Source organism: Trachypithecus francoisi, unplaced genomic scaffold, assembly GCF_009764315.1.
Source record: "Trachypithecus francoisi isolate TF-2019V2 unplaced genomic scaffold, Tfra_2.0 Lachesis_group5, whole genome shotgun sequence".
Taxonomy (NCBI): domain Eukaryota; kingdom Metazoa; phylum Chordata; class Mammalia; order Primates; family Cercopithecidae; genus Trachypithecus; species Trachypithecus francoisi.
The window spans coordinates 15517525-15541924 of NW_022681470.1; the positions used below are offsets into that span (position 1 = coordinate 15517525).

The 24400-nt window shown below is 44.9% G+C and overlaps 1 protein-coding gene across 2 annotated transcripts in view; it reads left to right on the forward strand.

Annotated features, from left to right (window-relative positions):
* Nucleotides 1-24400, forward strand: part of PCNX2 (pecanex 2) — a 314758-nt gene that overhangs the window by 276301 nt on the left and 14057 nt on the right. The window contains exons 27-32 of one of the 2 annotated variants that reach the window (XM_033199654.1): nucleotides 541-774; nucleotides 3073-3185; nucleotides 19370-19529; nucleotides 20512-20729; nucleotides 21649-21923; nucleotides 22600-22787. In XM_033199654.1, coding sequence (XP_033055545.1) covers nucleotides 541-774; nucleotides 3073-3185; nucleotides 19370-19529; nucleotides 20512-20712 — 708 coding nt within the window. In that variant the 3' untranslated portion in view covers nucleotides 20713-20729; nucleotides 21649-21923; nucleotides 22600-22787. The remainder of the gene's footprint in view (nucleotides 1-540; nucleotides 775-3072; nucleotides 3186-19369; nucleotides 19530-20511; nucleotides 20730-21648; nucleotides 21924-22599; nucleotides 22788-24400) is intronic. The other variant, XM_033199655.1, reaches the window with a different exon arrangement.

Genomic DNA, 24400 nt, shown 5'->3' on the forward strand with positions numbered 1-24400 from the left:
AGTGAGTCATGACTGTGCCACTGCACTTCAGCCTGGACATCAGAGAGAGTCGCTGCTATCTCAAAAAACAAACAAACAAACTGAAAACCCTGTTGTTTTAGTTCATTAAATACTCTTTGGTTAGGGCTCTGGAGGAGGGTCTACCCCAATCTCTTTAAGCTGAATCAGCCTAGTCTAGGACCCACCGAAGCCTACAGCAACCCCAGCAAAGGGTGCTTCTGTGTACTTCTCTCAGAAGGGACGGGGCTGACTGTCATTCTTCCTCATCGCAGAAATTCTGTTCCGTTACATTCTGTTAGCATTACGTTCTTCTCACTTTCCTCTTCCCTAAGATAACCCTTAAGAGAGGACATTTTAGAAATGTCTCAAATGAGTTCTGTGCATTACACCCAGCGGAAAATACAAATGATACCACATGTAGGGATTTCATGTCTCTTACTTTCCTGAGGTTGATTTACTTTCTAAGATTAAATTAACAAATAAAATCTTCCTGGCTTTAGAATAGCTGTAAGCGTTCAAAATCTTGCTTTTTCTCTGCAGAGTATAATATACTATATGGTAACGTCTCCCAAACTCCTCTCCTGGATCAAAAATCAGTCACTTCTGAAGTCCCTGCAACCCTTTGCCAAGTGGCATTACATTGAGCGTGACCTTGCAATGTTCAACATTAACATTGATGATGACTACGTCCCGTGTCTCCAGGGGATCACACGAGCTAGCTTCTGCAATGTTTATCTAGAATGGATTCAACACTGCGCACGGAAAACACAAGAGGTAGGTCAGGGAGGTGGGGATTGAGGCATGGACTGTAAGTTTAATAAATAAAGAACAGTGTAATGTCCATTCTTTCTTATATTCTATGGTAGACTTTTAACATAGAGGATAGAAAAAAAGCACTATTTGGATAGATGTTTATTGAAGGTAAGCAAAATTAAATAGGAGAATCAATATACCATGTCTCCAATGAAGAACACTTGAAGGTATAGATCCCTTTATGCAGTGCTCAGGGCCAGCGAAGTTTTAAGCCTCTATTATAACTTTTAAACATTTGAAGCTGCTTTGTTTAAAATTACATTTTGGGATTTCCCTACCAAGTCTGTCTGTGCTGAAATCGGGGAGATTTACTGAGTGTATTCAATCATGGACATGAACATTGTATTTAGCAATCAGATGGTCCAACTTAACTTCTGTCATCATTATTTTGTGTGTCTGTGCTGTTATTGCTTATGTGCTGAGAACACTTCTGGAAGTGAATCCTGCCCCTTGGAAATATAATCAAGAATTACGACAGTTTACAAAAAGAGGAGAAGGGGACAGGGGAGGAGGAGAAGGGGGAGGGAGCAAATGCAGGGAGCGGGTTTACTTTCCTTCTTAGGATTTGAAAAGCTGAGTCCACGGGTTGTTGTTGGAAAACGGGGGTACAAGTTAGAAACAACTTCCTCAGCAGCTGATGCAGTATGTGGCATGTGCTAGAGAGAGTAAACTAAACCATGACATTAGCCAAGTTCTGTGAATTTCTTATGGGTGATTAAAAACAGGTGAGAGAAGAAGCAGGTGGCAGAACCTGCTTTCTTCAGACCAACCACAAAGAAGGTGTGATAATAATCTTAACTCATGCCAGGCCTCTTTAAGCAGTTGAGATATTCAAAGAATTGATTGATGTTATCAGCTATAGCTCCATGGTGGCTCTGTCCATTCCTCAGATGGTTCATGAAATTATTTTATTTTCCTTGCAAAAGATATTTTGACTTTAAATTTCCCCTGCATCTCCCACTCTCCCCCTTTTTTTTTTTTAAGCTGACTTTGGACAATTTTTTTTAAAAGACAGTCTCACTCTCCCTAGGCTGGAGTGCAGCAGAATGATCATAGCTTATTGCAGCCTCAGACTCCTGGGATCAAGTGATCCTCTTGTGTTAACCTCCCTAGTAGCTGGGACTAGAAGCACATGCCACCATGCCTGGCTACTTTATTATTTTTATGTATTTATTTTTATTTTATTTTATTTTTTTTGAGACGGAGTCTCGCTCTGTCGCCCAGGCTGGAGTACAGTGGCGCGATCTTGGCTCACTGCAAGCTCTGCCTCCCGGGTTTACGCCATTCTCCTGCCTCAGCCTCCCGAGTAACTGGGACTACAGGCGCCCGCCATGTCGCCCGGAGTCTTGCTCTGTTGCTCAGGCTAGAGTGCAGTGGCGCAATCTCGGCTCACTGCAGCCTCTGCCCCACCGTGTTCCAGCGACTCTCCTGCCTCAGCCTCCTGGGTAGCTGGGATTACAGGTGCACACCACCATGCCTGGCTAATTTTTGTATTTGTAGTAGAGGCAGGGTTTGGTTATGTTGGCCAGGCTGGTCTCGAACTCCTGACCTCAGGTGATCTGCCCATCTCGGCCTCCCAAAATGCTGGGATTACAGGCATGAGCCACTGCACCTGGCCACCTGGCTAATGTTTAAAACATGTTTTATGGAGATGGGGTTTTGCTGTGTTGCCCAAGATGGTCTTGAACTCCTGGGCTCAAATAATCCTCCCACCTTGGCTTCCCAAAGTGCTGGGATTGCAGGTATGAGCCACCATGCCCAAGCTGAAAGATGCCTTTAATTTGGTTGTTGATTGTGGACTTACAGTCAAGCAGTCAACCCACAGGGCTCCTTGTTAGAGAACAGAGGACTCTCCTTCACACTGGATCCAAGTTCTTCTCTCCCTGCTCGACCACGCCTCTTCTTTGCATTGGAGAGTGTTAAGGTGGGCACCCATTTGCCTGTAATCGCTGCCCATCTTTATGACCTGAAGTGCCATCGTTCAAATCCCAGAAAAGCAGGTCATCGGCCCATGTTGTAGGCCCTTTTCTCTCCTAAAATAACTTTTCCACTTTTATTTATTTATTTATTTTTTTCATGTCCAACCACAACAGAAACTGCTTCAGGAAGCTGCGCGTTCCCTGTCTGTGAGGCCATCTTAGAGGGGACTGGATGACCACGTGGCTGACTTACAAAGCCACTGTCACTCTACATTTATGAGTCTGTGTTGGTACATATTGGAACCTGTGTGAAAGCTAAGTTAACTTCTTGCTCTTTCAGCCTTCAAAGACCCTGGACAGTGACGAGGACTCTCCCTTGGTGACCCTGTCCTTCGCCCTGTGCACCCTGGGGAGGAGAGCTCTGGGAACGGCTGCTCACAATATGGCCATGAGGTACCTGTGGGGAGAAGTTGGACTCTCTTAGGTACAGGCACCCACTTTTACATGTTTGACAGATTTTGTCAATAATTTTCTTTATTTTGAAGCCGGACTTATTATACTATTTTCAGATAGTTCTTTTCATAATAAATTATGTTGAGCCTGCAAGAACATTTTTTTGATCACTGCTGTTTTGGAGTATTTGATTTGGAAATATCATTCACATGGAAGAGTCAAGACCCAGGGATTCTGGGTATAGGACCTTCTGTGTTACAGAGGTCCTTGCAGATTTGCTGGGAAGATTCAATGAAATCATGCCTATGAAGTGCCTAGCCTGGTACCTAACAGAGTTGGTGCTTAATCAGTGTTAGTTCCCTTTCCCCTAATTGTCTTCATAAAAGAAAATCCTCACATGTGCGCTCTAGTCCAGACCCTACTTCACCCCGTCTCCTTGGGGCGCTGTTGAATTGGATGCTCCTTCTGTTTTTCAAACCATTTCTCTACTGGGTCTCTCCCCTCAGTGGGCAAATAGCTCATGTCTATCTTTTTAAAGAACAAAAACAAAATCAAACTCTGCTGGCTCTCTGGCACCCTGTGTCACTCAGGTGGTGTTGTCCACCAAAGAAACAGTACTCATGCCAAACTGCTCTTAAAATTTCATCAATCAGCTTCAAATCACCCAAATCAGCGGCCATTGTACAGATGTCCCCTTTTTCAGCACTATGGGCCGTGGTGCTGAACTCTGCCTGCCTACAAAGTGGAATCACCTTGATGAGTGGTTCTCAACCCCACGTGCACATTAAAATCTCCTGTCAGGCTTTTAAATATCCTGATTCCCAGGATATTTAATCAATTCTATCAGCACGTCTGTGGGTGGGACCACAAATTCCAAGTTTCAAAAGCTCCCAGGTGATGTCAGTGGGCAGCCAAGCTTGAGAACACAAACCTAGGGAGCTTAGAGAAGAAAGGGTGCCTCTACTTAGCCTCTGCCCCATCCTCGAGATGTTTTCTACTTGGACTTGCTTCATTGTATCTATATTATATTGTCGATGGTGCTCTGCAAAAGGGGTTCTTTTGATATTGACTTGAGTGAGTTTTGTGTCGTTAGGTGGGATTATAAGCTTGTTAAGGGCAAAACCCACCTGTCTATTTGTTTAGCAACCTTCACAGTTCTGGGTTGTCAGGTAACCAAGCCCAGGGAGACTTGCTGACTATGTTTCCAAATGTCCTTCTTGAAAGGGGCAGCTGAGTCTACACTGGTGGCAAGTTGTTGGGAGGTATCATCAAGTAAGAATTGTGAGTTGATAAAGGGTAAAGTGTTGTGGCTGGCAGTGCTTTCCATTTCCCTCTGGAGGCAGTAGCCTGAAGTCACCAAGAGAGACAGGTAAGAACCGAGGGTAGTTAGAATTTCTGATATCAACTACTCTTTCATCTCCCACGTCTCAGAATTTCATGATCCTTTTTATAGGTGAGAAATGCCAAAAGTCTGACCCTTAAAGTCTCGTGTTAATGCCTATTTTAGGCCAATCTCCTGGGGAGGAGCTGGCTGGCCTCTAGTCTCTCCCTGTCCTCTTACCTGACTCAGTCCCACACTGGACTCAGGGCATTCTCTTTGTGGCCATCTGGGACTAAGCTTGATGATTGCTGCAGGTCTAGCAGACGATTCCTCTATGGGCTTCATAAAACATTATGATGTAGCCCCCAAGATCAGGCTCCTTATTAAATTGTAAGCAGAGAACAGGGTTTGAGAAGGGCTTCATAGGATCTTGCACTTAAAATCACAAAATGACTCTTGAGATATTCGTAGCACCTGGGAAGATGATTTCAAAAAGCTCCTTTGTTGGATCAATTTGAAATGTCTTATAAACTTCAAGTTGCAAATATTATTTCATATCTAAGACATTTTCAAAGGCTTTTTCAGTCTTGTTCTTTGTGTAACTTGTTCAGATATTCCTGATCCAGGCGTTTCTTGTTTGGTCTGGTTTATTTCTTTTTCTTTAATTAAACGCCACGCTTACCAGCTGCTTTTTTAAACTTTGTTCTGGTGGGACTTCCTTTGTTTCAGATAGTTTCTCATACTTGATGTCAACTCTGCTTGCTGCAGACATGGTGATGAGGTAACTCTGGGGAGAATCCTCTCAGTATTCTAGGGAAACACTAGGTTATTTGGGTCTGGTTCACTTCATTGAGTTCACTTCACTGGTTCACTTTCACATAGAAAGATCCTCCAAGACACTTTCCTTTCAGTTTTTTTTGCTTACAAAAGACAACTTCTTTTACATCCCACCCTAAGCCCATGGTCTGCAGTCATGAAGTTCTGACCTGGTTGGATATGCCTGGGGATCGGGGTGGAGGATGCAGTGGGAGGGGAGGTTGGAGCCTGGCAGGGCCCCACCGCTCTTCAACCGACAGCTGGGATTTCTATTTAATCTGCTAGGGTGCCATAAATAGTTTGACTTGAAAAAAACAGTCTCCAGAGCTCAAACAAATTTTACGCGTAATTTTTATAGATGTTGTTTAGGGAAAAACTCTCAAACCATGTTTTTCCTCTCTTCTCACACAAAAACAACAACAATCATCAACACAGAAGACTTCTGTGGCCCCAAAATATGTGGGATTTCTCCCTGCAAGCAAGCAGCTCTGCACACTATCTGGGTGTCCTCCAGTTCACTTCTGACACTGACCAGAGCTGGTGTCAGATCCCACAGGTTAAAGGTTGAGGCCCACAAGTCTAGGCCACCCAAACTTCTGACCGACTGGCTTCTACGTGAGGGGTCCCACAATTCCCTCTTTGGGGTCAATTAATTTGCTAGAGCAGCTCACAGAATCCAGAGAAACATATTTACTGGTTTATTATGAAGGATATTTTAAAGGATACAGATAAACAGCCAGATGAAGAGATGCATAGGGCCAGGTCTGGAAGGGTCTTGAGCACAGGAGCTTCCATCCCTGTGAAGTTGGGGTGCGCCACTCTCCAGGCAGGTGGATGAATTCTTCACCTTCCTATCTACCTGCACGTGTTCACTCTCTAGAAGCTCCTGGAACTCTGCGTCCTTTGGGCCTGCGAAGGAGCGTCATTGGTTGTCCATGACTGAAACTTGGACAGCTGTGCAGAAATATGATTAGGCACCAAGGGCTTTACCTAAACCCAGCAAGGCCAGTCTGCTCAGATTCTTCTTGGCCTCTCTGTGCAGCATTCTTTTCTCCAGAATATGGGACAGGACCCTTTCTGGAATGAGGGTCTTATGACCCACTGTCAGATTCGAGTCTTGCCTTGGCCAGGTAAAAGGAGAACAGGAGGTCACAGAGAGAGATTCTGTTTCATGAGGCCTGCTTCTAAGGCTGGAAGTGCCCCCGCATTATAACAAAGGACTATAACAAGAGTTGTGGGAGTTATAAGCCTGGAACTGTGGATGAAAACCTATCTATCAAATCATAATATCATAAATAATAATCAAATAATAAAAATTTAATATATTTATTTAATATTTAAATAAAATCATTATATATATGTAAAATCATAATATGAATACACTCAAATTGCTTTGCTTTCCAAAAAAGCTGTTCCAACGTGCACTTTTAACAATAGTGTTTTGCCATGTGCTCACTAATGCTGGGTGTTCCATTGCTTCGGATTTTTCTAGTCTCTAGGTAAATGTGTGCAATGGTGCCAAACCCCGTTTTCAATGCTAAAATATTAGACTCATTCCCATTCATGTCCAGATTATGCTGTGATAGGCAGAATAATGGCCTCCAAGGATGCCCATGTCCTAATCCCTGAAATCTGTGAGTAGGGGTAAAAAATGATATCTTGTTCTTATTTGAACTTACATTTCTATTAACAGTGAGGAATAAGAATCTTTCCTCATGTTTATTGGTCATTTATATTTGGTATGTCATCATTAATTAATTAGTAAAAATTATCACTGACTTGAAGTACCACTTTTGCAAGATACTACATCCCCGTACATAAATGGAGTACTTCTGGATTTGCTTCTGCTAAAGTGCTCAATTTGTCTGTTCTTACAATGATGCCATACTGTTTGGTTTACTGGAGTGATACATTGTTCTGACATCTGATAAGCCAAGTCCTCCTGTCTTTACTTTCTTCTCGTCTTTTATAGTTTTCTGTTGGCATGCTAGTCTTGCTCATTTTCTCTTCAAGGTAAAGTTTTAGAATTTCCATTGGAATTTTGATGGAGATTGTATTTAATATACAGATTAATTTGAGAAAACAAAATGAGCATTATTTAATAATATGGTGTATCTTTCTGATTGCTCAGTTTTAAAACTCCTTTGGTAAAATTGTATCATTTTTGGAGATTTGTAATTTCTTAATGAGGTTGTTTCTAAGTATTTTACAGTTTTGTTGTGATTGTGAACAGAACCATTTCTTCTCTCACATTTTCCAATTGGTTACTTCTAGTGTCCAGGAAGTTATTTTTTAAGATTTATCCCATTCTGGGCCGGGCGCGGTGGCTCAAGCCTGCAATCCCAGCACTTTGGGAGGCCGAGACGGGTGGATCACGAGGTCGGGAGATCAAGACCATCCTGGCTAATACGGTGAAACCCTGTCTCTACTTAAAAATACAAAAAACTAGCCGGGCGACAAGGCGGGCGCCTGTAGTCCCAGCTACTTGGGAGGCTGAGGCAGGAGAATGGCGTAAACCCGGGAGGCGGAGCTTGCAGTGAGCTGAGATCCAGCCACTGCACTCCAGCCTGGGTGGCAGAGCGAGAGACTCCGTCTCAAAAAAAAAAAAAAAAAAAAAGATTTATCCCATTCTGAGCACTTCTACTGAACTCTGTTATTAACATAATAATATTTCAATTAATTATCTGACTTTCTGGTGGAAAGAAAAACATATCTAAAAATGGTGACAGTTTGACTCTTTTTCTTTTCAAGGTTTATAACCCCATTCTTTTTCTTAGTGGACTGGCTGAGGCCCCCAGCACCACTTTGCTGTTCGGCATCTGATGCTGCACTGCTGCTATAACAAGTTACAACACACTTGGTGACTTAAAGCAGTATACATTCAGTATATTTCAGTCTCAGAGGTCAGGGGTCCTAAATGGATTTCAGCAGACTATAGTCATGGTGTCTTCAAGACTGTGGAGCTTCCATCCCCTCCAGAAGGAGGCTCTGAGGGGAAAATCCGTTCCTTTTCTAGAGGCTGCTTACATCCCTGTGGCGCCTTTCATCTTCAAAGCCAGCAGTGTTGCATCCTGAAATCTCTCGGACTTGAACACAGGGTTCTGCCTTCCTCATTCACATCCTTATGATTACATTGGACCCACCCAGATACTCTCCTCATTTTAAGATCCTCAATTTAGTCACATCTACAGAATTCCTTTTGCCTTGTCAGGTAACCTACTCACGGGTTTCAGGGATTAGGACATGGGCGTCCTTGGGGGCCATTATTCTGCCTACCACAGCATCCTTGGCCTAACCCAGACATTAATGGGAATGAACCTAATATTTGAGCATTGAAAATGGGGTTTGGCACCATTGCACACATTTACCTGTGTAACAAACCTGCACATCCTGCACATATACCATGGAACTTAAAATTGAAATTAATTTTTAAAATGGGATCTGGTTTAGGTTTCTATGAAACCACTGTTATGAAGGCAGGGAGTTTCTTTTCCTAGCTTGCTAAAGCTTTATCAAGAAAGGATGTTGAAGCTGAGCGCGGTGACTCATGCCTGTAATCCCAGCACTTTGGGATACTGAGGCAGGCGGATCACCTGAGGTCGGGAGTTCAAGACCAGCCTGACCAACATGGTGAAACCCTGTCTCTACTAAAAATGCAAAAAACAGCCATGCCTGGTGGCCGGTGCCTGTAGTCCCAGCTACATGAGAGGCTGAGGCAGGAGAATTGCTTGAACCTGGGAGATGGAGGTTGCAGTGAGCCAAGATCGTGCTGCTGCACTCCAGCCTGGGCGACAGAGTGAGTCTGTGTCTCAAAAAAAAGAAAAAGGATGTTGAATTTGTATAGAATTGGGGGCCATAATTCAGATGATATTATTATTCTCCTTTAATCTATTAATGTTGTGTTACATTAGTAGATTTCCTCATGTTGAAACACCCTTAGAATTCCAAGATAAACTCTACTTGGTCATATTACTGTTTTTATACAATGATGGATTCAATGTGCTAATCTTTTTTTTTTTTTTTTTTTTTGTGAGACAGAGTCTCTCTCTGTCGCCCGGGTTGGAGTCTAGTGGCGCGATCTCCACTCACTGCAAGCTCCGCCTCCCGGGTTCACGCCATTCTCCTGCCTCAGCCTCCCATGTAGGTGGGACTACAGGCGCCCACCACCGCACCCGACTAATTTTTGTATTTTTAGCAGAGACAGGGTTTCACCGTGTTAGCCAGGATGGTCTCGAACTCCTGACCTGGTGATTTGCCCGTCTTGGCCTCCAAAAGTGCTGGGATTATAGGCGTGAGCCACCGCACCCAGCCTCAATGTGCTAATTTTTTACTTAGTATGATTATATTCAAGTGCAAAGTAAGAATGGCTCATAATTGTGTGTGTTTGCATAGTGCTCTATGGTTGTATAAAAAATAAAAAATTTTTAAATAGGGAGTGTGTCCTTAGGTGTACTGTAGGAGACGCAACAAGTCATTGTTACATAGTTAGTGCTAAAGGACATCAGGTGATGGTGAATGCTGGCTCCCCAGGTAGGTCTTAAAGATACGCTTCACTTGACGGATTTGTTGGAGGAAATGTCTTGACTTTACAAAAGTGACATAGATTTGATGGATAGTCCTGAAGAAAGAAAAATATATGCATGCAAAATTAGGGAAGACGAGTAAATTTAAAATCATCTTAAATGAGATGCCAAATACAAGTGAGCAACAGACTACCTTTATCTAAATTGTCTTTAAATAAAATGTTGATATGTTATGGAGATGGAATGGGTTCATATGGATGTGACAAGAAAACACTTACATTTTTTAGATTTAAGGTTTGAGACATACCTTCTTGGAAAACTGTGTCTCCCTCTGAAGAAAGCCATCCAGATATAATGAGATGTTTTAGTAGGAAGTCAAAATAGTTTCAGTGACCACAGAGGCTATGAGATGGTTGGATTACTGTCTTCAAATACATGAAAGGTGATGAGGCGGATTCTAGCTGATGCTCCATCTATAGAGGTTGGAGAAGATGGCTGCATTTTACAGAAGCAACAGGTTTGTTTGTAAAAGAAAATTTATTGACTCCAGGTAGAGTAAGCTTCTAAGAGGATAGAAAATTTAAGGCACATTTGATCTTGAAAAGTGATAGGGAAACAAGCCAAACCGAAGTGTGCTCTGCCAAGCCCTGGCATGCTGCTTTGTGGCAGGAGGTCACTGTTGTGGTCTGAGGTCACTCCATCTACCATCTACACACTCCTCCCACTCACAGCGTGTTGAGGAAATATTCTCTTCAGAAATCTAGGACATCATCTCAACTTCTCCTCCTGAACTTCCACTGGAGATGAGGCCTCACACTGGGGCCAGCTGTCATGTCACAGCGGATCATCTTGTAAAGGAAATTAAGGTCCATTTGCCAGACTAAGGAAACTCAGAAATCAGAATCTAATAAAGTAAACAGGATGCAAGATCTGACCTAGGAGATTAAAATCATGTTATCAGCTAAAATCACAATCTTGGAACTTGAGAAAAATATCTAAGTTTAAAGCATAGGGGGAAAAAAATGATAGCCTACAAAGGACCAGAAGTTTCTGGAACCTTAAATTCTAATGCAGTGTGGCAAGGCCCCTCCCACCCCGGCCTGGCGTATGGGCTCTCCTCCAGGTTCCAGCTCCCTGCTTCTCTGAATTGTCTTGGCATCTTTAGGAGACCGCGGGTTCTCTGGTCCCGTGACTCCAAACCTCAGAATCACCGAGGGAGCTTGATCAGAATACAGACCCCAAACTCCATCGCAAACCAGTGACATGGACTCTCTAGATCTTGGGTTTGGAAATCTGTGATTTTGAACAAGCTGCCGAGTGATTGATTCTTCTATAGCCAGCCCAGCCCTGGTCATCAGGCCGGGCTTATGAAGGATTTTGCATCAGACAGTAGTAGTTGATCCGCTTGATGTGGAGCCTCCGAGCAGAGAACTATTGCTGCTAAAACATCATGAGGTGAAACATACTTTAAAAATATATTTTTATTTTTATTTATTTATTTTTTTTTTGAGGCAGAGTCTCGCTCTGTCGCCCGGACTGGAGTGCAGTGGCCGGATCTCAGCTCACTGCAAGCTCCGCCTCCCGGGTTTACGCCATTCTCCTGCCTCAGCCTCCCGAGTAGCTGGGACTACAGGCGCCTGCCACCTCGCCCGGCTAGTTTTTTTTGTATTTTTAGTAGAGACGGGGTTTCACTGTGTTAGCCAGGATGGTCTCGATCTCCTGACCTCGTGATCCGCCCGTCTCGGCCTCCCAAAGTGCTGGGATTACAGGCTTGAGCCACCGCGCCCGGCCAAAAATATATTTTTAATTAAATTTTGCATTTGAGTTATTTCTCTTTTGTTAATTATTATTTCACACTTACGATTTATTTGAAGCAATATCACCAATATCACTGAAATCCTTTAGCCAACATAATTTATTTCCAGTGATTATATGAGATTCTGCAATTCAAACGTGCTTAGTTTGAAGCCACGGTGGCCTGGATATTGACTGCTAAAATATACTAGTTCAGGGGTGAAAATAACAATAACAGTATCAGTGAACACTTACAGCGGTGCCCACTGGGTACTGGGCAGAGTGCTAATGCGAGTTAGGAGAGTTAATGCGTTTCGTCTTCTCTGAAAGCATGAGAGACGATGAGATAGGTATTATTGGCTCGATTTCACAGCTGGGATATCTGAAGCACAGAGAAGTGATTTGTGCGGGTCTCACCACAGAGTCATTCCCAGACTCCAGAGTCCTCGCTCCTACTGGCCACACTGTCCCGCTGTCCACAACATCTCCCAGCAGTTAATCTCCAGCTGCTCTGCAGGAACGCACCACACTCTCCCGAGCTCTGCATGGACACTTCCCTGGGGTGGCCCAGCTGCTCCAGAGCACCCACCTTCTTACCTACACATGCTTCCTTGTGGACCTGTCCTGTGCTGGGTTGTGATGCTGAGAGCTGCTGACGGCGCCTGCTGCGGGCATCATGGCTCTGATGTTCAGTGTGGCCTGAGCTCAGGGATGCTTCACCCCTGGGATGGCACCTTGCCCTTTCCTGCCAGCCCAGTGCCTTTGCCATAGGCGGTGCTGCCACTGTGCACCCTCCATACCCAGCTCACTCAGACACATCTACTGAGTCATTGAGGACACAGGCTTTGATCCCATAGGACAAAGTGAACGCTGGACACTGGGGTGTATTTGGAATTGTCCCCCCCCCACCAACAGGCACCCATTGTCCGCAGACCCCACTTGTGCACTGGGTCACCCAGGGAAAGAAATTCCTAGCAAGACCCTCACCAAGTCTCTAAATATGCCTGGCAGTAATTGATCATATGAGTGAACACAGAAAGAAATTGATGATAATGAGGGCAAGAGACAAGTATCAGAGCCAAGATTTAAGCTTCAGTTTGGAGCTCCTGGCTCCCATCCCTCCAACCCTGTAGGCCCATATGCTGCCTCTCAGTGCAGCACCTGAACTCTAGAGGAAGTGAAGCACCTTGGAGCTATTTGGGGGACATCACGTGTTCTTTACCGAGTGTTTTTTCTGAATGTTCTTTACCAGGTAGGGGAGAGCTGGGATCCCAACCAGGGGTTGTCTTGATTTTAGAGCCAATGGAGTAACTTCCTGGATAAAGAGTTTATGACAGCGGTATTAATACACTCTCAATTCAGGGTCTGTGCAGAGTATACACACCAATTAGGAGGATGACATGGGGATGAGTTCAAGAACTATACTCACAGCACTTTCAGGGTTGTGGCTCAACGGAAGCCTTTAAAGGGATTAGTTCGTTCTCACACAGCTCTGAGCAGGCCTTTAAGAAGATGACTCAGGGCCAGACGTGGTGGCTCACGCCTGTAATCTCAGCACTTTGGGAGGCTGAAGCGAGTGGATCTCTTGAGGTCAGGAGTTCGAGACTAGCCTGGCCAACATGGTGAAACCCCGTCTCTACTAAAAATACAAAAAAATTTAGCCGGCATGGTGGCAGGTGCCTGTCATCCCAGCTACTTGGGTGGCTGAGGTGCGAGAATCACTTGAACCTGGGAGGTGGAGGTTGCAGTGAGTTGAGATCACGCCACAGCACTCCAGCCTGGGCAACAGAGAGAGACACCGTCTCAAAAAAGTAAATTATAAAGAAGATGACTCTAGTTACACATTATAAAAGCAACTCCATGTTTGCTAGAGAGGTAGGTGGCCTGGAAGCAGCTGTGGGTTTTCTTCTGTGCTTCTTCAGTGTGGCATAAAATACTGAGTATTTGTTCCAACCCATTTTACTCTCTTTCTCAACTTTTTCTGGCCTGTTTCTTCTCATATGGAAGGGCTATAATAATTATATCATGCATCTGTGAGAATGAGAGGCGCCTATGGACTGGAAAGCACTTAGTAACCCACAAGTCACGATACAAATGGAGAGTGTTTCCTTCTGTTTCACTTTTAGTTATTCAGAGATGGTGCTAGTCATCTAGAACACTGTGCTTTTTTTTAGTGTGTGTGTGTGTTTTAAGAGACAGGACATCTCTATGTTGCCCAAGCTGGAGTACAATGGCTACTCACAGGTGCCATCAGAATGCACTACATCTTCGAACTCCCCACATCAGCCTTCCACGTCGCTGAAATACAGGCATGTGCCACTGTACACGCCTTTGGATCATTGTTTTTGTTTGGGGAACTACAACAGGAGAGTGTGGTCAGGAGCATGGGATTGACTGTGAAACCGGTGTGTGGTTGCTGGATTCCACAGAGAGGAATAAGGCACACATGAAGAGACCTTGCTGCAGTCCCCGAGGTGGAGATGCTACTGAGCCTGGGACAGTGACTTAGGTAGACGGGCACACACACTCTCTGAGTATTTCTGTAAACATGGGACACCCAGCCAGTAAATCACACTTAATTGTTTACATATGTTCTACAAGCGCTCCGTTTATGGCAGTGCGTGGCAGCAGAAGGCGCTTCACAATGCTAATCTGTAAATAACATAGTATGTACAGGCCTGTTTGGCAATTAACTAAAATGAACAAATCAGTCATTGTGCTGGAGATCCCCCTGTGAGTCCTGCAGAAACTATCCCCACATTAGAGCTGTTTCTCTCTGCATCCCAAGGTTCATTAAGACTTAAGATAAGGACCCCATTGTCCAATACTTGGAGACGTCTCCTCCACTGTTACTCTGTCTTTCTGAAAAAGCAGGGTTTCTCAGCAGCGGCACTATAGACATTTTGAGCTATGTGGTTCTTTGTGGTGGGGGCTGTCCTGGGCATCGTGGAAATGGCACCAGCCTCCAGCCAGAGAACAGTCATTTCCAGGAAAGTTGTAAACAACTGTGCTTTGCACTGAGGCTCCAGCCTCCCCTCTACACACATAACCACCAGCTATGTCACAGGAAGTGAGTGAGGAAGCAGAAGAACAGCAAGTGATGGATTCATTCTACAATGAGTAGCGCAGTGTTACAGCCTACGCAATATACTCCAGCTTTTTCCAGTTAAAAAGGAAATGTACTCAAGTGTTAGCTCCTCATCATCATCTGAAAGCATGACATTTTTCTAGTGCTGTTTTTATTTATGACAGTATTTAGCACTTCCATGGTACCATGGAAGCTAGTGCCAGCTTATCTCAGTGCCATCGTCTTTGGTCTTCCATGTGTGAACATGCTCCCCTAACACACGATTATACACGTGCCAGGTTTTTTCAGGGCCCTGCCTGCCCTCTCTGCCCCTGTGTAATCCCACACCACTGACTTCCCAGCTGACCGACTATGATAAGATGACCTGCTTCACTGACATCCTCCGCAGGGCTGGGAGTGGGGGCTGTTTTAGTCCCCAGGAAGGCCAACCTTGAATGACTCAGATGCAACACTATTTCCCAGTAATCAAAGCCCAGCTCCAGCTGTTGGCCTGAGGGTGGGAGCCTGTCATTTCTCAATAGAGCTTTGAAAAGACATAGCCCTGTGAAGCTCCAACAGAAATGTGCTGCAGGTGTCCCGCAGACCTCTGCGGCCGCCCACCCTGGCTTGGCTTGTCACAGCTCACCACCTTCCCCTCTTCATTCTCTCGGGGGAAAAAACTCAGGTAACGAAACACGTTCCTTCTAGGATGCCTTGATCTCTAAGGTGCTGGGGATAATATCCCCAATCTAGTGGAATTCTAACTCAGACTTTGTTTTCTACATTGAGAATCATTTCAGTAATGGAACAGCAGGAAGCACCCCAATGTCTCATTTTCTCTGAAAATAGAAATGACAGGGAAAATATCCATTGTTGGTGGCCTTCAATGGAACTCAACCCTCTTAGAAAGGCAGCCTCCACAGGCTGCCGTTCTTCTGCTGCTGAGTGAGCAGCTGATGGCTGCTGGGCACATGCAGCTGGGCAAACACTAGGCTGATGCCTGCCATTCCTGGCTCTTCTCTTTTGCCTGTGGATGTTGCTCTGGGTGTCTGGGTGTTAATCTTCCTTTTCCACTGTCGCCATCTCTACATCTGGAGAAAGCTTTTTCTCTTATGCATATGCAAGGCCATTCTGAGCAAGTATCATGCCCCTCCGAATCCTTTCCTGAATAAATGCCACCCATTTTTCAGGAGTTAGCGCTCTCATTTTAGCACGTAGCTCCCATCTGATGCTGGGAGCATTTCCAAATGTTTTCTATTGAGAGCAGGTAGTGGTCATTATTCACGTTTAGAAGCCTCCATTCTCAGCACCAGCCTACCTGCAGCCTGACTCTGCTGTTGTAAAACAGTCTTCTTGGTGCCTCTTAGGCAGTGGCTAAAGCTCACGGCCCCAGGAAGCTTTTGATAGCTTCTTGGATCCTTTTCTGGAAGATTCCAGGCTCCTCTAGGCCACAGCACCCCGAACCCCACCTGACCAGCCCCTGGCTGTTCCCGTTTCCCACAGTCTGCTCTGAAGCCGTGAAGCCTTGGCAGCCTCTTTCTCAAGGGAGTCCTAGATATTAATGATAGTGGTACATTTCACACTGAAGTGCTAAAACAGCAATCAGTGGAACTATTTCCCTGATGTGCAGGTCTAATGCGCTGTGTTGAATCAGAAGCCTTCCTCAGTGAGCAAACTCATTAAATCCTTAGGAGGAGCCGTCCTCAGAGACTGCCTTCACATACATGCCCTGCTCATCCTGTCCCAGGCCGGCCCTGTCAGGGACGCTGTTTCTTGTACTTGCCTCGTAAGTTCACTACCTCTTGGGGATGTGAGAGGCCAGGGTTGTAAGAGGCGGCTGCGATAGAGAATACTTACACAAAGAAAACACAGGAAAAAAAGGAGAAACTGTTCTTCCTCTCCTAGGAATGCAGGATGAGTTGCTTTCCCAAACCTACTCCCCAGGTTCATCCAAAATTTAAAGGCCCCAGGCTCTGAGAGATTTCCCTTGGGTGATACCCCTGTTCTTCATCCTGGCAACTCTCAGTGATGTGTGGGAAATGGAAGCGAGGCAGGAAAAACCTAGGAACCTGAACACCCAAATAATCTTGAAAGATCCGTCTTTTTAAAAAAATATGTAAGTGTGTGGAGCTATAATTTTTATATAATTGAGTGTTGGCCAAATATGAAAGACAATTGAATTGAATTCTTTTTGTATTAGTATTATACTTTAAGTTCTGGGATACATGTGCAGAACACGTAGGTTTGTTACATAGTATACACATGCTATGGTGGTTTGCTGCACCCATCAACCCGTCATCTACATTAGGTATTTCTCCTAATGCTATCCCTCCCCTAGTCCCCTACCCTCCAACAGGCCCCGGTGTGTGATGTTCCCCTCCCTGTGTCCATGTGTTCTCATTGTTCTACTCCCACTTACAAGTGAGAACATGCAGTGTTTGGTTTTCCGTTCCTGTGTTAGTTTGTTGAGAATGATGGTTTCCAGCTTTGTCTAGGTCCCTGCAAAGGACATGAACTCATTCTTTTTTATGGCTACATAGTATTCCATGGCATATACATGCCAAATTTTCTTAATCCAGTCTATCATTGATGGACATTTGGGTTGGTTCCAAGGCTTTGCTATTGTGAATAGTGCTGCAGTAAACATACGTGTGCATGTGTCTTTATAGTAGAATGATTTATCATCCTTTGGGTGTATCCCTAGTAATGGGATGGCTGGGTCAAAAGATATTTCTGGTTCTAGATCCTTGAGGAATCACCATACTGTCTTCCACAATGGTTGAACTAATTTACACTCCCACCAACAGTGTAAAAGCATCCTTATTTCTCCATATCCTCTCCAGCATCTGTTGTTTCCTGACTTTTTAATGATTGCCATTCTAACTGGCATGAGATGGTATCTCATTGTGGTTTTGATTGCATTTCTCTGATGACCAGTGATGATGAGCTGTTTTTCATGTTTGTTGGCTGCATAAATGTCTTCTTTTGAGAAGCATCGGTTCATATCCTTTGCCCACTTTTCGATGGGGATTTTTCTTGTAAATTTGTTTAAGTTCATTGTAGATTCTGGATTGTACTCCTTTGTCAGATGGGTAGATTGTAAAAATTTTCTCCCATTCTGTAGGTTGCCTGTTCACTCTGATGATAGTTTCTTTTGCTGGGCAGAAGCTCTTTAGTTTAATTAGATCCCATTTGTCAATTTTGGCTTTTGTTGCCATTGCTTTTCGTGCTTTAGTCATGAAGTCTTTGCCCATGCCTATGTCCTGAATGGTATTGCCTAGGTTTTCTTCTAAGGTTTTTATGGTTTCAGGTCTAACATTTAAGTCTTTAATCCATCTCGAGTTAATTTTTGTATAAGGTGTAAGGAAGGGGTCCAGTTTCAGTTTTCTGCATATGGCTAGCCAGTTTTCTCAACACCATTTATTAAATAGAGAGTCGTTTCCCCATTGCTTGTTTTTGTCAGATTTGTCAAAGATCAGATGGTTGTAAATGTGTGGCATTATTTCTGAGGCCGCTGTTCTGTTCCATTGGTCTATGTATCTGTTTTTGTACCACCAGTACCATGCTGTTTTGGTTACTGTGGCCTTGTAGTATAGTTTGAAGTCAGGTAGCGTGATGCCTCCAGCTTTGTTCTTTTTGCTTAGGATTGTATTGGCTATATGGGCTCTTTTCTGGTTCCATATGAAATTAAAATATTTTTTTCTAATTCTATGAAGAAAGTCAATGGAAGCTTCATGGGGATAGCAGTGAATCTATAAATTACTTTGGGCAGTATGGCCATTTTCATGATATTGATTCTCCTATCCATGAGCATGGAATGTTTTTCCATTTGTTTGTGTCCTCTCTTATTTCCTTAAGCAGTGGTTTGTAGTTCTCCTTGATGAGGTCCTTCACATCTCTTGTAAAGTGTATTCCTAGGTATTTTATTCTCTTTGTGGCAACTGTGAATGGGAGTTCACTCATTATTTGGCTCTCTGTTTGTCTATTATTGGTGTATATGAATGCTTGTGATTTTTGCACATTGATTTTTGTATCCTGAGACTTTGCTGACGTTGCTTAATCTTTTGTTTTAAGCTTCACTCTTTTGCCTCTTTCTCTCATCATTAAAAAAAAAGGTGGGATTGGGAAATGCATGTTCTCTGAGAACCTAAATGACCCATTTGACGTTTCACTTAGTTTTATTTCCTCTCTCCATATTGTGGTTGAATCCAGTAACATAGTCCCAAAATGATATACAGAAATGCAAAGAAGAAGAATAAAGGCTCCTGCATTATTCTGCAGTTAGCATCATTATCTCTGGGGAGCTGGTAGTCTCTAGGGGATTATTGAGGTAGAAGAACCTGTGTTTTAGCACTCTAACTTTGAGTGGACGTGTGAGGCCAGTTCTGACCTGAAATCCTAGTGTCACATTCAGCGATCAAGTACTTTGGTGGCTCCTAAAACGACTGAAGACAATGCCCGCGCCATGACACCAGCACTTATGAGGCCCAGACATGGGCTATAGGGGTAGGCACTTGGTGCATTGGGGTGAGTCCTGTTACCTTCCTTTTCTTTCTAGATCAGCCTAAATGTTAAGATAATTCTTGAACAAATGGGAGACTCAAACCTTGCTCACAATGACAGGATTCTGAACAATCATTCCATGTGAATTAATAGTAGTTAGGACTTTGTTTTGCAGCCTGGATTCTTTCCTATATGGCCTCCATGCCCTCTTCAAAGGTGACTTCAAACTAACAGCATGTGATGAGTGGGTATTTGCTGACATGGACCTACTGCATAAAGTTGTAGCTCCAGCTATCAGGATGTCCCTGAAACTTCACCAGGTAAAAACCTATTTATTTATTTATTTATTTAATTTTATTTTTGAGATGGAGTTTCGCTCTTGTTGCCCAGGCTGGGGTGCAATGGCATGATCTCGGCTCACCACAACCTCCACCTCCCAGGTTCAAGCGATTCTCCTGCCTCAGCCTCCCAAGTAGCTGGGATTACAGGCATGTGCCACCATGCCCAGCTAATTTTGTGTTTTTAATAGAGATGGGGGTTTCTCCATGTTGGTCAGGCTGATCTCAAACTCCCGACCTTAGGTGATCTGCCTGCCTTGGCCTCCCAAAGTGCTGGGATTATAGGCGTGAGCCACCGTGCCTGGCCAAACCTTTTTTTTTTTTTTAAAGTATCACTCAGCTACTCAGGAGGTTAAGGTGGAAGGATTGCTTGAGCCCAGGAGTTTCAGGCTGCAGTGAGCTATGCCTGCACCACTGCACTCCAGCCTGGGTGACAGAGCAAGACCCTGTCTCTTGGGGAAAAAAAAAGAAAAAGGATCAGCCTGAAACTTTAAGGGAAAAAATGGCCTTTGAAAAATATGGTCTCCTTTCTCTGCACAGCACTGTAAGTGGGTTTATCACTTAGGTAACTAAGCATTGAAGCCGTCCAGGTATTCTTGACTTTAGCCAATGGTGATTTGCCCTCAGGAGCAGCTAGGATGTGGTGATATTCCACTAGAAGAAAGACGGGTATTGTGCAGAGACAATGACTTAGCAAAAGTGCCCAACCTATATCTAAAACTATATCCAAAAGTCAGAGGAACCTAAGCCATGAAGCTCTTTTCTAGGCATATTCCACTGGTTAGTGCAATGAGATAAAGAGGGGTCCTCTGTGCCGAGCTCAGGATTTGGAAAAAGAACAGGAGAGAGGAAGATGAGGAAGGGCTTAGCTTTGGAGGTCACTGGACAGTTGCCACCTGCATGCTTCCCGGGGGTGAGTTCCTCTGATCCTTGCCCAGCCCACACCCACACTTCTTCCCACCAGGACCAGTTCACTTGCCCTGACGAGTATGAAGACCCAGCAGTCCTCTGCGAGGCCATCCAGTCCTTCGAGAAGAAGGTAGTCATCTGCCACCAGGGCAACCCGGCCTGGCGGGGCGCAGTGCTGTCCAATAAGGAAGAGCTGCTCACCCTGCGGCACATGGTGGATGAGGGGAGGTCATCATGCTCCACAGAAGCTTCCTGAGCTTCAAGGTGATCAAGGTATGGCGGCCATGCTTTCTGGGTCCCCCATTGGCTCACGTCTCTCTATCTGAGAAGAAATAGAATGGTGGTGGGCAGGGGGCCACTGACACAGGATTCCCTGTGCCAGCATCCTCTGTTCAGAGGAATGTTCTGGAAGGAGCACTGGCTGGCAAGTGGGGCAGGGCATGGCGTCAGGCTGGGTGCTGCGTTCCCCTGGCAGGATCACCCTCCACCTCACAGAGCCAGCATACAGGCACAGAGTTTGCCAAGAAGACCCAGTAGACACGCATGTAGGTGAGAGTCAGGATATAGCTTATTTGTAGAGACTTTTTAATTCTCTAGAACCCACACCTGTCTCTCATAACCCGTTCCTGGATCCAAATGCCTTATTCCCAATGGCTCTTCTTTTCATATAGCTTCAAATCACTAAGTGAAAACAAAAACTACTTTCTTTGCATTCTCTCTCAGTTTCCCCATGAAGATGGCATCATATCTGTCTTGCAGGACGGCTCTTCTGGCTTGACTGTGAAAAGAGCTTTACACCAAACTTTTGTAGTCACAGACATTCAGTCCCAGAGTCCTGCTCTCTCATCGTAGTTTAAAACCAATAGATTGACCAAGGCGGGCGGATCACCTGAGGTCAGGAGTTCGAGACCAGCCTGACCAACATGGAGAAACCCTGTCTCTACTAAAAAATACAAAATTAGCCAGGTGTGTTGGTGCATGCCTGTAAGCCCATCTACTCGGGAGGCTGAGGCAGGAGAATTGCTTGAATCCAGGAGGCGGAGGTTGTGGTGAGCCAAGATTGCGCCATTGCACTCCAGCCTGGGCAACAAAAGTGAAACTCCATCTAAAAAAAAAAAGAAAAGAAAAGAAACCAATAGACTGGAAAACACAGGCCATCTGCCTTTCTTCCCATTCCCTCTCTGACCTGCAGGTTAACAAAGAATGCATCCGAGGACTTTGGGCTGGACAGCAGCAGGAGCTCATATTTCTTCGCAACCGCAATCCAGAGCGCAGCAGCATCCAGAACAATAAGCAGGTCCTGCGGAACTTGATTAACTCTTCCTGCGATCAGCCCCTGGGATACCCCATGTATGTCTCCCCACTAACCACATCCTACCTAGGAACCCACAAGCAGCTGAAGAACGTCTGGGGTGGACCCATCACTTTGGACAGAATTAGGACCTGGTTCTGGACCAAGTGGGTAAGGTAAGTTTTTACAACAAATGCCTCTATCCAGATGTTGGGGGAAGGCATGGGGGAGGCAGGGAGCTCTGTACTCCTGGTTCAGATTTCGGAGTCAGCCACCATTTTCTCATATGATTAAAACTGCTACCCCCAAGTGGCATTGAACAGATCATTTGTTTCAGCAAGCAGTCTCAGATTATGAATCCATGGGAAATCTCATACGGATGAGAATCTCTTTCCCCCACATTTGCACAGGCTGAGAATCTGCTTGAGTTCTTGCAGAGCTGCCAAGGTCATGAGTCTTTAGCAGTAACCGTTCCACATCTGTTAGCAAGAACTGGAAGAATATCCCAGCACACAGTTCTCATCCAATAAGTCTTCTTACTTGGACATAGTAATCAGTTGGGATGAATTATAAGAAGTTTTGCGCAAAGATGCAGAGCTCCCCATCGAGCCTCGGCACTAAGGGTTCCTATGGAAGGTTGAGACTGAAGCTCGTTCATCCTGGTGCAGTCTGTTCATTTATTAGATGCCGAGGTTTGCGAACAACAGCCCCTCTTCCCACCAGCATGCCAGGTGGGCTGCTCACCTGGAGAGCATGGTCTTCGATCCTGATTTAGGCAAGGCCATGGTGGAGCATTTAGGGGGATTAGAAATGTGTTGGTGAGAATCCTCAAAGGATTTTTCCCTCCCACAGGATGCGGAAGGATTGCAATGCCCACCAGCAGAGTGGCGGCAACACTGAAGACGTGGATGGAGGAGGGGCCCCGATGACAGGTGGCAACAATGCCCCGAGTGGTGGCAGCCAGGAGAGCAGCACAGAACAGCCCAGAAAAGGTGGTGCTTAGCACAGGGTGTCATCCTGTGAAGGGACACAGAGAACAGGTGGGTGCAGTGGGGGCCTCCGAACTACTGATGAAGTCCTATTTGGTCCCAGTGAGCAATGCCCTGAGTTATGATGTTGTTTTGACCTCTGAAAGCACCTTCTTGCATTGGGACAATAGATGCTGGAAACTTGCAAACTCTTGTAATTTCTGCTCAGAAAAACAACTCTCCATCTGTTAGATTCAGCTTTTACCATTTATCTATCTGTCCATGACCTTGGCCAGCCATTCATCTGTCTGTCCACCTGTCCAGGGGTCGCTCCATTCCATTCCATCTCTCACTCTATGACTGTGTGATGGTGTGCCTTCTGCATCTGGCCTTGTTGTAGCTATTGACCCATGTAGTGTCTTCCTCTTCTGCAAGTGTTTGTGGGGTACACAAACAGCCTCCTGCCTTCCCTCTCCTGCTTCTCACTGATTCTCACCTTCCTCCACTTAGACTTGACATTTCAGAGCAGAAGAAAAGAGGGGAGGAAGGGTACTTACAGATAGGAACCTAGGAGGTAGCTGCAGCCAAGCCTGGCTGAATCTAAAGTTTAAAATCATGTTTAAACTAACACCCAAATAGTTATGCTCCACCAGATGGGTGAAGTTCCAAAACTCCACTGGTGGTCTCTGCTGGGGAGGAGGTGGCTGGACTAGAAAAGGAGATCCTGAGGGTTGGCAGAGGATGAGAGTTCTGGGAACGTGAGAGAGATGGATGCTCTGCCCTGGTTCCTCCTGGCCCTTGGCTTTACCCTCTGAAGCATGTTAGTGGTTTTACCTTTTGGCCTCAGTTCTTTCTCACCATCCAGAAGCATTTAATAAGTACCTCTGTGCATGCTTCTCCTGCCAGCTCTGCACCAAACAAGACAGGAGTTATAGTCCCTGCCTCCTGGGAGTGCCCAGAGCAAGGCAGAGGATTGAACAGAGACAGTAGGATGTGTGCAAACATGGGCAAGATATGAGAGAGAAAAAGAGAGAGATAGAGAGAGAGAGAGAGAGGATAGATATGTAAACCAGTAAGTATCTGAGACAGCTTTCAATTAATTTAGAGGTTTATTTTGCCAAGGTTAAAGATGTGCTCAGGAAAAAGGGACACAAGTGACAGACCCAACTGTGGCTACTTTTTCCAAAGAGGGTTTGGGGACTTCATTATTTAAAGGGGAAAGAATGGGCCATAGGGGAAAAGGCGGGTCGGGGGGTAGGGAAAAGGGGCATTTTGCAACCACTGCAACTAGCCTTTGAGGCTTTTGATCAACCTTCGCTGAATCCACATTTTACATGTAAAAAGAGTGGGTAGAGAAATAGTCAATTGTACATTCATCTCCAGCTCTGCAGATCTGCATTTTTACATACAGTAAACATAGAGTTGAAGAAGGAGTCGTGAGTGCCTTTGTCTCAGGTGAGCAGATGGAGGACTCCTAGTCCTGTCTTTGTCCCGCATTTGTAAAGATAAGCTGTTCATTTACATTGTCAGGGTGAAATTTAACAGAACTGTTTTAGAGTAAAGATCTTGGGGCCCACAAGGAATTTCTCTGCAAGCAAATTAGAAGGGAGGCAGTTTTGCATGTCTCAGTTCCCAGGCTTGACTTTTTTGTTTGGCATATGAGTTTGGGGAGATTTTATTTTCCT